A 14,996-nucleotide genomic window follows, 5' to 3' on the forward strand; every position below is an offset into this window, starting at 1 on the left:
AACATTAGTTACCATTTATTAAAAAAAGTAGGTCAGGGACATTGACTCATGCCTATAATCCCAGCACTCTGAGAGGCCAAGGATGGAGGATCACCTGGTCCAGGAATTCAAGACCAGCCTTGATAACATAGCAAGACTCCTGTCTGAAATGAATGAATGAATGAGTTCATCATTGAGACCCTCCTCCCCACCAATATCTCCAACCAGCCCATATCTAGTGAGGGAAGGGTAAAGAAACTCTCAACTTGAAAGAAACTTCCCAACTTGAAGCCCAATAACTCACTGGCTACCTCTGCCCATCTTCCCTCCATCTGTGTCTTTGCCTGTGTGTAGTGTGGGTGGGATGAGCTTGGTGTGAGGGGGAAGCCAGTGCAGCAATAAGAGACCCAGACTAAGGGATACATACCTGTATTCTAGCTCAACCTCTACACCCTACTTCCCAGTGAACGTCGGGCTAGTTCCAGTCCGATTTGGGGCCTATCAGTGGAAAAGATTGTGTCCCTCCAACCCACTTGTCCCCAAATTACAAGACACAAGACACATGTGGATCTGTCTATTGGAATGAGTTGTCGGAAGAACCCTAGGGGTTCTTCTTGGATCAGGAACCAATGTTCACGGTCCCAAAATCCCACGGGACGGGGCCCCAGCCTTCATGGCTGCAGCATAGAACCTCGCCACCTCCTCGTTGGGGTTGCCCTGGGCCGAGTCAAACCACATCTGGATGCAGCGGCCACTCCCTCCATTGTAGTCGCTGACCTTGTAGGAGTGACTCCAGAGGCCCTCACAAAGGGCGGCTGGAGTGGGGAAGTAGGACTCAAAGGTGCGGCAGACGGCCCCGGCCGGACACTCATTAATCCCTGAGGGAGGAGAACATAAGACCCTTAGCTTCTGGGCCAGACCGCACCCCTCCCAACCCCAAAGCCCCACTCCCACTCCTCATCTGGTCTCCCGGCCCTCACCTGAGGTCCAATTCCAGCCTTTATGCCAGTTGCTCTTGCAGGTGTAGGAGGTGCGACAGTCCTCCCACCAGCGCTCGCAGTCCTCTTTGCACAGGGGCACGTTCAGGATGCGCTCTTTGCGCCAGCTCTGGTTGACCTGGGTGGGGAGGAGAGGGAAGGCTCCTGTCAGCCACGTATCTCAGCAGCTGCAGCCTTGAAGGGGACCAGAGCTGTGGGAGGGGGCCGGGCCTCCACCACCCTCAGACCCGAATTCCTGGACCAAGCCCTCCCTGCAAGTGGCTGGCAGGCTCTGCCCTCTGCTGAGGGTGATGTTTGTGGGAACAGTACTCATACCTGCCGGATCCAGGGCCCCAGGTTAGGTGAGCACTCGTAGAGACAGTTGTCCTGGATGAAGTGGCGCTTGCAGGCGGGCTCCATCCTGCCGCAGTGCTCCCAGTTAAAGTTGTACAGGCGGGAGGTGTCCTTGTGCAACTCCCGGCTGGTGCTGGCCGTGCAGCAGGCATTCTTCCTCCAGGGACTGCACTGGGTGAGGAAGATACAGGACTGAGTCCCTCCCCACCACAGCCATCTCCTCCATATTCTGGATCCTCTGCCCCAGGTAGGTCATCCAGAGGAACACTTGCTGGGGAGGGCCCTTGAGGAGCCCCCATCTGGGGACAGAGGCAATTACAGTATTGGTGCTTTTTTCACTGTTTATTTATTTATTTAAGACAGGGTCTTGATCTGTTGACAAGGCTGGAGCACAGAGGTGTAATCATAGCTCACTGTAGCCTCATCCTCCTGGCCTCAAACAATCCTCCCACCTCAGCTTCCAAGGAGCTGGGATTCAGGCACATGCTACCACCCCTGACTAATTGAAAACATTTCTGTGGAGATGGGGTCTCACTATGTTGCCTGGGCTGGTCTCAAACTTCTTAGCTCAAGCAATCCTCTCATTTCAGCATCCCAAATCCCATTAGAGGCATAAGCCACTGTGCCTAGTTAATTTTCGCTTTTAACAGAGACTAATACGGGGGATATAGGAGATGACGGGGAGCCACTGTCTTGGAGAGTAATTATTACTTGTACAGCTCTAACTGTTCAAAAAGTTATTTTATGTTATTCAGTTTATTTATATTATTCATTTTTCATCCAGCCAGTATTAACTGAGTGCTTAATATACATCAGACACTGCTAGGTCCTAGGAACACTACAGTGAACAAAACAAATAACATCTCTACCCTACCCTCAGGGAGGGTACGGTTTTAGTGGGTGGGAGGTCTGTGTGTACAGGGAAGACGAAGAACACTCTAGGCAGAAGATCATAGGTGCAGAGTCCCCGAGGCTTTTGTACTTTATCTTCTCAACAACTCAGTATCAAGCCTTAGCTTCATTTTTACAGTTTAAATAACCTATACCCATGGTAAATAATGGGCTTAAGATTTAGGCAGGGCACAGTGGCACACACCTGTAATCCCAGCACGTTGGGAGGCTGAGGCAGGCGGATCACAAGGTCAGGATTTCAAGACTAGCCTAGGCAATCTGGTGAAACCCCATCTTTACTGAAAATATGAAAATTCGCTGGGCACGGTAGGACACACCTGTAGTCCCAGCTACTCAGGAGGCTGAGGCAGGAGAATCACTTGAATCTGGGAGGCGGAAGTTGCAGTGAGCCTAGATCACTGCACTCCAGCCTGGGCGACAGAGTGAACTCCGCATCATAAGAAAAAAGATTTAGCTCAGGACAGAGAGGAGAGGAATCTGGCCCCAGGTTGTGGTAGAGGGTGGAGGTCTGGCTTTCCCAGAGTCGAGGTCCAGGCGAGGAGACTCCAGATAGATACTGGGAGTGGAGGGGGAAGAGAAGATCTATAGCCTGCATGTGGGCCTGAACCTGGACTTGACTAAATGTAGGAAAGGCCATCCTAGAAAGGTAAATACAAGGAGGTAAGACAAACAGAAATGGTGGAAGTTTCTCTTTGGAAATCACTCTAGGCCAGGATTCAGGAAACTTGAGAAATTATGAGTCAATTGCTTGAAATTTCTGGACTGAACCCTCGCACCTAGGGTCAAATGATGGCGGAGGTGCGACAGGTTTGAGTACCCAGGAGAAACAGTAAGGAAAGGCATGGGACTGGAGCCAGATCTACCCATCTCCCACACCCTGGCCCACACCTGGTGCCGGCTGACACACAGCATGCTTTCCCGCCTGCCCGACTTCACACTTGCGTTTCCTTACGTGTCCCAACTCTTGGTCTCCCTGCAAGACCCCTTGCATATCATGGGTCTTGGAATTTGGCAGACATGGGTCTTGCCTGTCAGAGTCAGGAGTTTCTGCCTCTGAAAGAGTCAGTGAATATAATGAAAAGAACTTCCTGGCTATAGTAGGGGCTCTACAAATATCATCACTCTTATATATTATATAGCTCACGGCCCTGAGAATTATAATTAGCTATCTCCCTCAAAGGTCTACATCTACACCATTTTTTCACAAAGAGGAGGTGCCCTAGGAGGTTCTGAAAAGTAAATGAAGTGGTGGGCACAGAGTTTCTGTTTCAGTTTTGGAGGATGAAATAGGTCAGGAGATGGATATGGTGGTGATGGTTGCACCACATGAGCATATTTAATGCCGCTGAACTGTTTGGTTAAAAACAGCTAAAGGCTGGGCGCGGTGGCTCAAGCCTGTAATCCCAGCACTTTGGGAGGCCGAGGCGGGTGGATCACGAGGTCAAGAGATCGAGACCATCCTGGTCAACATGGTGAAACCCCGTCTCTAATAAAAAATACAAAAAATTAGCTGGGCATGGTGGTGCGTGCCTGTAATCCCAGCTACTCAGGAGGCTGAGGCAGGAGAATTGCCTGAACCCAGGAGGCAGAGGTTGCGGCGAGCCAAGATCGCGCCGTTGCACTCCAGCCTGGGTAACAAGAGCGAAACTCCATCTCAAAAAAAAAAAAACAGCTAAAATGGGTTATTTATGTTCTGTATTTGTTTTGTTTTTTTTTTTTAATTTTACCACAATTTTTTAAAGAAAGCAAATAGAATGTTGGGAATGACTCAGATGTCACAGGGCTTCTGGGCTGTCTTCTCTTCGCTTTAGCTCTTGGATCCTGTCCATGCCACAGGCTCCCCCTAGTCACATCCCCAGCCCTCTGGGAAAGTGAACACTTGTGGGGAGCAGAGCAGGAGACCAGAGGAATGAAATAAAGGCAGTCTCCTGAGCCTGGAGTTCAAATTCGAGCTCACCCTCCCCAAGCTGCCTCAGTGGCCTTACCTGTGGAATGGGGACCCTGGCCTTCCCTTCCCTACCTTTTGGGCATCAGCACCCTCAGCTCTGACCACACTGGACCCGCCATTGTTCATGCCGCCACCCTCTGACCTGAGTGCATGCTGTCCTCTGCCAGGCTGCCCTTTCCTGCTTTTTCCTCCCGGAAAACTCTTACTCATCTTCCCAGGCCAAGGCCAATGGCCTCTTCACTGGGAAGTCTCCCCAGCATATCCGATTGGTCACTGTCTGTTCAGTACCTAATGGGGGTGGGAAGCTGGCCTGTTTGTACGTGTTGGCTGCACCATGACCATGAGGGGCCCAGCTCCTCTTCTACTGTGCCGTTGAGCTCTGTGGACTGACACATAATTAAGCCTGGGAAAGTATGGACAATCCCTCTCCTCAGTTCCCACTTGCACCTGCGCCCTCTGTGAGCTTATTTCTTCTTTTGCATAAGTGAAGACTACCAGGCACCCACCCTGCCCTTTGGGCTTATTCACTAACATGGCACGAGTGAAAGCATATGAGTCATAGGCTCATAGTGACTGGTAGGTATGTGGTCTCTTTATTATCGTAGATTTGGTGGCCTCCGGTGGGGAGGCCCTCCGGGATCACAGCAGCCATCGTCCTGCCTTCATCACCTCCCACAGCTGGCTTCTCTCTCGTGTTCATGTTTGTCTGTCAGAGGCAGGCCTCTCCCCCGCCGCAGACCCCACTTTATCCTCACCTGGCCATACAGGTTGTCCTCAGGGCCGGGCTGTGCCTTGTGGTGCTTGGCGTCCATGCAGACATTGAGCAGGCCCGTCCTGGCTCGCACACTCCTGGGCTGGGCCTTCCCCGCAGCGGTCACCAAAGCCAGAAGCAGCAGTTGGGTCACCTTCCAGTCCATGCTCATCTATTTCTGCCAGAGACCCACAGTCAGAGGTGGACAAGGCCTGAGGGAAGGGCAGCAAATTGTGTACTGTCCCCCTCCCAGGCCCAGATCTCTGCCCTCCCCACCCTGCATCCCCCACAGGGCAGCTGAGCCAAGAAATGAGGGGTATGTAGAGGTAAGAAGGAGCCCTTCCCCGGCTTGGAGGCAGTACCCACCTGCTTCCCACCCAACAGAGCTCTAGGTTCAGGCTCTGCCACCAGCTTGCTCTGTGACTTATAGGAAGCCACCACCCCTGTGGACTTCCCCTCTTTGATTTCTTTAGTGTTTTATGCAATTCCTCTAAAATTTGCACAAGGTGAAACCACAGGTCATGGCCTGCTGATGCAGCGGGGGGACTCTAGACAGCCTCCGACTTGTGCTTGCTCAGCCCGTCCTCCTATCCTAGGGCAGCTGAGGTTTAGATGCCCAGGGAAGCTGAGCTGGGGCCAGCAAAAGCCATAGAGCCATCAGCTGTTGTTCATGGTCCCAGAGCAGATGCTGTGGGAGGCAAGGGGTTGGGCATCTCAGGAAATTACCCAGGGAGAGTCAGGCTCAGAGCTAGGGGGAGGCCAACAGGTCAGTGGCAAGTGGAGGAGGGGGCTGAGTAAGAACAGTGGGAGGTTGGGCCATGGAGGCAAAGACCTCAGAGAACCCAGCCTCCCAGGCGATGGGGAGGCACCATCTTGCCTCCCACCTCTCATCCCCACCTTCCCCTCTGTCCTGTCGAAAGCTCTTATCTCCATTCTCAGCCCACCTGGGAATGTGAATCCTTCTAGGGAGCAGACCAGGAAACCAGAGGAATGAAATTCAGTCACTCTCCTGAGCTTGATGGGGAGTCTCTCCCACCTCCCCACCCACTTTATAACCCCATTCTGCCTGCTTGATTAGACCCTCTGTTAGGGAAGGTTGATAAGGCTTTGTCTAGGAGATAGCTCAATTGTCTTTGAATAAGGACCCAGTTAAATTATGGTACATCTACCTGTTGTGAGAAATCAGGGAACCGGAGAGACCGATGAGGTTACAGGAGGATTTATTTCAGGTGTACACCGGCTCAGTGGATTTGCATCCAGAAAGTCTGAGCAATGGGCAAAGACAGCAAGTGTCTTTTATGCATCCAGGAGCCCGAAGTCACGAAGTAGGAAGCAGGTTTACAGAAGCGAAAATAAAAACAGTTAATCAAAACTTCGACAGGCTTACGTATGACGTTTGGTATACGGGCCAGGTGTCCCTTATCTTAGACTTGGGCCGGTTTGGACAGTGCTGCATGAGTTTATCTTTTGGATTTTGCCCTGGCGCCTTGCTGTCTGCAGTTCCAGCCTGCTTAGACATTTCTCGTGCCTTCACTGTGTTACTTAGATACAAAGCAGACTATGTGAAGTTATACAGGAGATAGATACCTGCAGATTCCTAAGCTTACTCATACTATAGAGGTAAGGGCATAAGGAAAATTTAGTTTCCCTCCTTATGTTGAGGGAATGCTGGAAAAGTCTCCAGAGCACATTCCTCTGAGCTCTGGCTTCTGAGGTAATGTTATCAAGGTTTCTCCTGAGCCTGGACTTTGCCCGTTAACTGCCTTCAGTCTAATACAGAGAACTTGTTTTATTCCCTCTTTTATTTTTAGTTTTCTTTTCTTTCTTTAATTTCCCACCTCATACCCAATGGAATTTAATGTGGTAACAAAGAGAAAGTTCCTAATGTACAAATACGGAAAAATCTCCACGTGCGTTGTTAAGTGGAAAAAGAAAGGTGTAGAAGAATGCCATGTTAAAAAAAAAAAAATCTGTGTAAAAAAGGAGTTAGAATGTCTGTGTTGGTCAGGTGTGGTGGCTCACACCTGTAATCTCTGCACTTTGGGAGGCCGAGGCGGGCAGATCATTTGAGGTCGGGAGTTTGACATCAGGCTGGTCAACATGGTAAAACCCCATCTCTACTAAAAATACAAAAATTAGCTGGGTGTGGTGTAATCCTACGCCTTACACCTGTAATCCTAGCTACTTGGGAGGCTGAGACAGGAGACTCATTTGAACCTAGGAGGTGGAGTTTGCAGTGAGCCAAGATCATGCCACTGCACTGCAGCCTGGACAACAGAATGTGACTCTGTCAAAAAAAAAAAAAAAAAAAGAATATCTGTATTTGCAGGTGAAAATTCTGTGGCAAGGTATGAAAAGAAATTACTAAGGTGGTCACCTGCCAGAAAAGGACAGGATTAGGCATGAGAACTTTCTCTGTAAACCTTTGCACATTGTTTTAGATGTGTGAATGTATATCTTATTTAAATATATATAGGTATGTGTGTATATACACACAAATATACCAAATATGAAGTGAAAATACTAAGGCACAGAAAAACTTATCTGACTTGATAATATTTATGTAAATTTTGATAACACTAGAATGTATATAATGGTACATTTAAGTTAAGGATACTATACATGTGCTTGCAAAAGTACGAACATGAGGCCACTGAGAGTTCTGGTCCCTGGGTATACGTCCAGTAAATTCAATGTATTTATAGCACATATATCCCATTCCTGTGCACAAATGGTAGCATACTGTTCTGTACTTTGCTTTTTCTGCATAGTTTCATCATACATTTATTCTTTTGGCAACCCAAAAACCTCATGAACCCAAGTTATCCACAGTTACACACTTGAGTATCACTGAACATGTAAAAGCATAACTAAAGTTATTTCTTTATACCTTGTAGGGTCTAAACTTAAAACTCTTTTCCTTAGCCGATATAAACAAAGTTAGCAAGCTGGGTGTGGTGGCTTACACATGTAATCCCAATGTTTTGGGAGGCCAAGGTGGACGGATAGCTTGAGCCCAGGAGTTTGAGACCACCTGGACGATACAGGGAGACCTCATCTGCACACAAAAATACAAAAATTAGCCAGGCATGGTGGTGCAAGCCTGTAGTTTTACCCATTTGGGAGGCTGAGCTGGGAGGATTGCTTGAAATCTGGAGGTTGAGGCAGCCATGAGCCATGATGGCATCACTGCACCCCAGCCTGTGTGTCAGAGCAAGAGCCTGTCAAAGAAAGAAAGAGAAAAAGTCACAGTGCAGGGGGCAGGAAGAGGGAGGGAGGAAGGGAGAGAGAGAAAAAAGAAAAGAACAAAGTTAGGAAAGAGAACTTCATGTTTTCAAGAGAAAGAAACTTTGTTCTTTTTTCAAAAAAAAGAGGCAGAGCCTGTGCTTTCAGTCTGGCCTCAGTACCTGGTCCTGCCACAGGTGAGTCTGAGGTGACAAGACCAGTGTCTACCTATGAAGCCCTTGGCTCCCCAGGGCTCCATCACGGATGAGTCCTGTGCCATAATCAGCAGTCCTCTGCCCTCCCTCCATTGCACCTGCCTGTGACTTTCCTCTTCTTTTCAATGCCCTCCCTTCCCCCCAACCTCTGCCTGTGACTTTGAATGTGTTGTGGGTATCTTTATAGAAGAATTGCCTGGCTGAGTTTTGTCCAAATTCCTGACTCACAACATCTTGGAATATAATAAAATAGTTAACTGTTTCAAGCAACGATGTTTATTTGATTTTTTTAAACTTTGTGTTTTGAAGTAATTTTAGACTTGTAGAAAAACTGCAAAATATAGTCAAAAGATTTCCCGTATGTTTTAATTCAACTTCCCCAAATGTTGGCATATTACCTAATAAAGCCCAGTTATTTTAAAAATCAGGAACCTAATATTGGGTAACTAATCTACAAGATTTATGCCCTTTATACCAGTTTCCCCACCAGTGTCCTTTCTCTGGCCCAGGATTCAGACTATGATTCCAGGTTGCATTTAGTTGTCATGTCCCCTTAGTCTCCTCCAATCTGGGATAGTTCCTCAGGATCGCTCTTTATCTTTTTTTTTTTTTTTTTTTTTTTTTTGTATTTTTGTATTTTTAGTAGAGATGGGGTTTCACCATGTTGGTCAGGATGGTCTCAATCTCCTGACCTTGTAGTCTGCCCCCCTTGGCCTCCAAAGTACTGTGATTAGGCACCGTACCCAGCCTGTCTTTGTCTTTTATGACCTTGACACTTTTGGAGAATTACTGGTCAGTTATTTTGCAGAATGTCCCTCAATTTGGGTTTGTCTGTATTTTCTTGTAATTAGCTTGAGATTATGCATTTTTGGCCAAAAAATTACAGAAGATAGATGCTTTTGTCAGTGTATCATATCAAGGGGTACATGATGAGGGTTGCTCCAACTTATTGCTAGTGATCATTTGGTTAAGGAGATTTCCTTACCATATAATTATTAGTTTCCCCCATTTTGGGGGAAAAATACATCTCTGCTTTCCTCAGGGAACCCTAGGCATTAAAAGCAGGTAGATGCCTTTCAAAATCTGTTTTGTCTTTCAGCTATGCCTGTTTATTAGACCCTGGAAACTGCATGCTTTCCTAGCCCTGCTTCTTGAAGTCCTCTATCCAGAGGCCAATAATCCGATCAGGTGATTGGCAAATGAAAAATCTTATAACTACTGAACCATCTGTCTGCCTGTGTAATCATATACATGTTATTTGTGTGTGATGTTTATATAAAAAAAGAGCTCTAATTCACTTAAAGGAATTAAGTGCTTAGATCAAATATTTTTTGAAGGAACAATAAAAGCTGTATTGTCTTTTAGTTCATGTGACTTTAATCTTTGAGAAAGAAAAACAATTTTGAAGATAATTGGTAAAATACAAATGTCTTCAAAATCTAAATATGTGGTCTAATGTATGCAGGTCAGATACTAGGTTTGCTAAATGTTGTAAGGTTATAAACTGCTTCTTTGGCTTTTGAGAACTATTTGACTTGCTGGCTTTACAATTTGATAAGGCCTAGTGACATATGGAATTAACCACACCCTTAACTATGCTGGAAAGAGTCAGACGTTATCTGTGCTTAGTACATAATTAAAATCACTTACCAGGTTTTACATTAAAATTAAAAATTGCGGCCGGGCATCGTGGCTCAAGCCTGTAATCCCAGCACATTAGGAGGCCGAGGCAGGTGGATCACGAGATCAAAAGAGATCGAGACCATCCTAGTCAACATGGTGAAACCCCGTCTCTACTAAAAATACAAAAAAAAATTAGCTGGGCATGGTGATGCATGCCTGTAATCCCAGCTACTCAGGAGGCCGAGGCAGGAGAATTGCCTGAACCCAGGAGGCAGAGGTTGCGGTGAGCCAAGATTGCGCCATTGCACCCCAGCCTGGGTAACAAGAGTGAAACTCCGTCTCAAAAAAAAAAAAATTAAAAATTGCTAAGAGTTACCATTACATCATGTAATTGAGACTATTGAAAATAGATTTCCATACGAGGATGAAACTTGACTTTCTCTTTTGAAGATTTTCATGTAATAGTAAAGGATAATGAAAGGTTTTTGCCTTGTTTTAAATTTTTCGAGTCATCATTTTGGCTAAAATAAATAACTTATGGTAATCTGGAGTTCTATTTCATAATATTAAGTGTTTTAAACCTTTAACATGTTTGATAAACTTCCCAAAATCAAACTTCAGGTTCAAGGTTGTCTTTTCTAATCCCTAACCTTTGAATGCTACAGAATGTCCCTGGAACATCTAAAAGAGAGGTAAACAGGATAATTTAACACATTTAGTTATGAGATTGCCAAAATAAAAATAATGTTTAACCTTCTTCAGGGCATATTTTAGTGAATAATATTAATACATGTTCCAAAATTATTGTATGAGATTTCTTTCTTTCTCTCTCTCTCTCTCTCTCTTTTTTTTTTTTTTTTTTTTCGAGACAGAGTCTTGCTCTGTCACCTGGCTGGAGTGCAGTGGCTTGATCTCAGCTCACTGCAGCCTTCGCCTCCTGGGTTCAAACAATTCTCCTGCCTCAGCCTCCCAAGTAGCTGGGACTACAGACACGTGCTGCCACATGCAGTTAATTTTTATATTTTTAGTAATGACTGGATTTCACCATGTTGGCCAGGATGGTCTCAATCTGTTGACCTCATGATCCACCTGCCTTAGCCTCCCAAAGTGCTGGGATTACAGGTGTGAGCCACCACACCTGGCCTAATTGTATGGAATTTCTAAAACTCAAATGTCTAAGTATATGCTATGAATCATAATTAAAGTTATTGTGTTAAGTTGTTGTAAACCACAGAGAAAACCAAATTTCTTTTTCTTTTTTTTTTTTGAGACAGAGTTTCGCTCTTGTTACCCAGGCTGGAGTGCAATGGCACAATCTCGGCTCACCGCAACCTCTGCCTCCTGAGTTCAGGCAATTCTCCTGCCTCAGCCTCCTGAGTAGCTGGGATTACAGGTACGTGCCACCATGCCCAGCTAATTTTTCGTGTTTTTAGTAGAGGCGGGGTTTCACTATGTTGACCAGGATGGTCTCGATCTCTTGACCTTGTGATCCACCTGTCTCGGCCTCCCAAAGTGCTGGGATTACAGGCTTGAGCCACCACGCCCAGCGAAAACCAAATTTCTTTGTCAGTTGTGTTTTTAAATGTGATTACTCAAGGACATTTTGTCATTCACAGACAGTTATTGTCCTATTTTGACCCTTTTCAAAAGATGATTTGTGATCAGCTATTGGACTTTGAAACATGCCCTCAAATGCAGGTTTCTAATGACTTTGGAGATTGTGACATTGGAGTAGAGGGAAAACATACAGGAGTCATAAAGAGCTGAAATGCTCATGAATATCAAGCAGAACAAGAGTTAACTGAATAAACAGAACTAATAGAAAACTGAAGTAATCCTTTTTGACTTTTTGCTTATCCTTGTTTTGTTTTTTCAAAAACAAAACTTTGTTTTTGGAAAGTTTTGGAGTCAAGAAAACTTTTCTTTTGAGCTATCTATAGCTTTTAACAATTGAGTAAGGCATACTCTGTGAACAAAATTTGAAGCATATTTCTCTCTGCCTGGTTTCTCTGGAATTTGGAAACTATTTGTGAATATTCTTAACTTACAGCAATATAGTTATTTGCATCAGTGCAATCAGAATTCATTTTCTTTTGCAGCAGGATGCAGCTGGAGAAACTGGTTGTTTTATCAAGGCTTTGATGGAATGGTGTGCTTTCCTTTTAGGAATCAAGCTTGACTTGCAGAGCCAATAAAAGCTCCTTGGGAAAACTGGTCTCATACTTCATCTACACAGTCCCTGTACAGGGTTCCTAACCTATGGTGAGTAAAGAATGTCATTTTCTAACAGGCCCAGGAGCCCTATGCTATCTGGGGACCTCAAAAAGAGAAGAATTTGCCCAACTCATAGGTATTTGAGCATATAAACCCATGGCTGGGCTCAGCTTTAAAAGGTCCTCTCTCAGATTCCTTGTGGAAAAGAGTTCTATCAAAGCCAATTTTAAAAGCCTATGTGAAAATAATTGTTTTTCTGCACTTTATGCAAATGACCAGGCCAAGTATAAGACTAAAGTTTATTTCACAAACAACTCGGTCCTATTATGATTTATTTTTAACAGAAATGACAACTGGTGAGAGAAAAATGATTATGTTTCCAAAATGTATCATACACTTGCCATTAAATTCTAGTCTCAGTTGTTTTTAAGTTTTTGCCTACATTTTAGACTAACCCTGCTTATTCCTGTGAACCAACTAGTGATCTCTGGTTGTACCTCAGAAGAAACAGAAGGGATGGGTAATGTAAAACTATGAATCAATATTCTAGTTCTGGGCAATTATCCTGCAAATCCTGCCAGGTGATAGGAGTACATAGGGTGCTTATAATCCGGAGGTTTCTTTGAAAAAATGAGACCAAGGGAGCTAACCAAAGCCAAGCCCCATTGCCCAAACCTTAGCAGGCATAACTACAGCCACTAGTTACCTAGGCGTGTTGGCAGTCTTGGGATTTTTGAGCTGTCCTTAACCCCTTGTTCCATTTTGATGCATGTCATCTAATAACCCAAATTGTTTCTTCTCACTTAGAGGCCATCAGACTCCAAACGGTGATGTAACCAGAGCCTTGAATGATGGCTCTCTTTAACCAGGACCTTTAAATAGGCCTCTGAGGGAGCTCTGATTGCTGTTTGCCCAAAACAGCACCCCCTGTCAGCAAGAAGCAGTTAAGATTGTCTTTGTTCCTATTCTAACAACAGGTAGTCGTACCTCTTCAGAGAGGGAAATGAGAGGGACTGGGGGCAGCCAAATGCCTAGGCAAATAGGGACAGGTCCCTGGTAAAACCCCACATCCAAGCCAAAGCCAGTTTAAATCCTGAAAGCCAAGCTACAAGTTAAATCCTCAGACCAGATTGAGAACTTGTTTTCCTGTTTGTCATTATTTCCTCTGATTGATCCCCTCTTTACCTATTTTACATATAATTACTCTTTCCTAACTGGTTTTCTATACTGTTGTGCCCACCTTTGAGTGGTGTCTTCACTTTAGCCTATTTTGCATACTCACCAATCAGCATGTACTCTCCATCCTGTGCATATAAAGATCCCAGACTCAGTCAGTAGAGGGAAAGATGGCTGGATATTGAGGAGACAACTGGACTTCCGGGAAGAGATGTGCTGGTGTGTCAGCAGCTCAGTTGGCCCCTTGCCTTGTTGCATGGGGTGGTTGCCCTCTGCCAGCAAGGGCAAAGGGCCAGCGTCACAGCCTTCTATGCAGTTCCTTGGGTCAGAAGCTGAACCCCATTACATATATTGTTTCATTTGACCCTGGACTACAGAAAAGATGGCCTGACTTCCGGGGAAGTTAACTGGCCCTTCCAGTCCCCTCTACAGCTCCCCTTTCCACTGAGAGCTGTTTTCATTGCTTAATAAAATTCTCCATCTTCACCATCCTTCGATTGTCTGCACAATCTCATTCTTCTTGGACATGAGGCAAGGGCTCAGGACCCACTGAGTGTGGGTACCCAGAAAGGCTGTCACACTGGCCCTTTGCCCTTGCTGGCAGAGGTCAACCACCCCATGTGATGAGGCAAGGGGCCAACTGAGCTGCTAACACACCACCATCCATAGACAGCAGAACTAGGAGGGCACTGTAACAACCCCTCTGGGTCTTTGGGGTTGTGGGCACCCCCACCTGGGCACTGCCACAGGCCCCACATGGAGATTGCTCCTGCCAGTGCCCAGAGCAGCTGGCTGCATCCTGTACTTGCTTGCTCACACCTGGACCGGCTGCAGGCCCTTCATGGAGCTTGCTGCTGCCAGCACCTGGAACAGCCAACTGGATCCCGCACTCACTCACTCATGTGCTCCCTCCTGCAAGGGGTTGAATGTGGCGGACTGAATAAACAGAGCACCCCTTTTGTGAGTCCAGAGAAGGGGCCAAGAAAAAGTCCTGCATCAGAACCACTCAGGAAACAGAAGGGAATGGTGGAGCACTGGGATATGGGTTGAGGAATAGCCAGGCCCTGGGGCTATAACTGCCAGTGATGAGATTGTCAGAATTTGAAGGCTAGGGAGGTTGAGCAGGCAGGACCCAACTCTCTGGTCTCCACCCAATACTCCTGCCTTGGGGAGAGCTCCACAGAGCAGGGGTGACAGGGAGGACAGGGCAGGACCAATGCTCTTATTTTCCTAAAGTATAAACTGAGGCCCACATGGGAGAGAGATGGCACCTGGGTCCATGTCCTAATCTCTGGAACATCTGAATGTTACTTTATATGGCCGAAGGGACTTTGCAGATGTGAATAAGAAATGGATCTTGAGATGGGGAGATGATCCTGGATTTTCTGGATAGGCTCCACGTAATCCTTATGGGAGGGAGGCTGGAGCTCAGAGAGAGTAGTAGGACACATAAAGGTAGAAGCAAGAGATTAGAGTGATGCAAGGAAGTGAGGCCACCAGCCCAGGCATGTAGGCGGCCTCTGGAAGCTGGAAAAGACAAAGAAATTGATTGTTCTTGGACGCTTCCAGAAGGAATATGGTCCTGCTGACACCTTGATTTATGGCTTCTGACCTCCAGAATT

The 14,996-nt window shown here is 46.0% G+C and overlaps 1 protein-coding gene across 5 annotated transcripts; it reads right to left on the bottom strand.

Moving 5' to 3' along the window:
* Nucleotides 1-538: 538 nt before the first annotated feature.
* LOC101029639 (folate receptor gamma) lies at nt 539-13,531 on the bottom strand. Of its 5 annotated transcripts, XM_039471266.2 has the most exons (6): nt 13,481-13,531; nt 6,091-6,214; nt 4,926-5,133; nt 1,293-1,481; nt 960-1,095; nt 539-857 (listed from the first exon to the last, which is right to left on the bottom strand). In XM_039471266.2, the coding sequence occupies exons 3-6, from the start codon at nt 5,091-5,093 to the stop codon at nt 613-615; spliced, it is 738 nt and encodes a 245-aa protein (XP_039327200.1). In that variant the 5' UTR covers nt 5,094-5,133; nt 6,091-6,214; nt 13,481-13,531; the 3' UTR covers nt 539-612. The 5 variants fall into 5 exon arrangements, with proteins under 5 accessions (XP_039327200.1, XP_039327199.1, XP_039327198.1 ...); XM_039471265.2 differs by lacking the exon at nt 13,481-13,531 and having other exon boundaries at nt 4,926-5,099; nt 6,091-6,300; XM_039471264.1 differs by lacking the exons at nt 6,091-6,214; nt 13,481-13,531 and adding an exon at nt 5,288-5,378 and having other exon boundaries at nt 4,926-5,099.
* Nucleotides 13,532-14,996: the final 1,465 nt, after the last annotated feature.

This window comes from Saimiri boliviensis, chromosome 6 (assembly GCF_048565385.1).
Source record: "Saimiri boliviensis isolate mSaiBol1 chromosome 6, mSaiBol1.pri, whole genome shotgun sequence".
NCBI lineage: Eukaryota > Metazoa > Chordata > Mammalia > Primates > Cebidae > Saimiri > Saimiri boliviensis.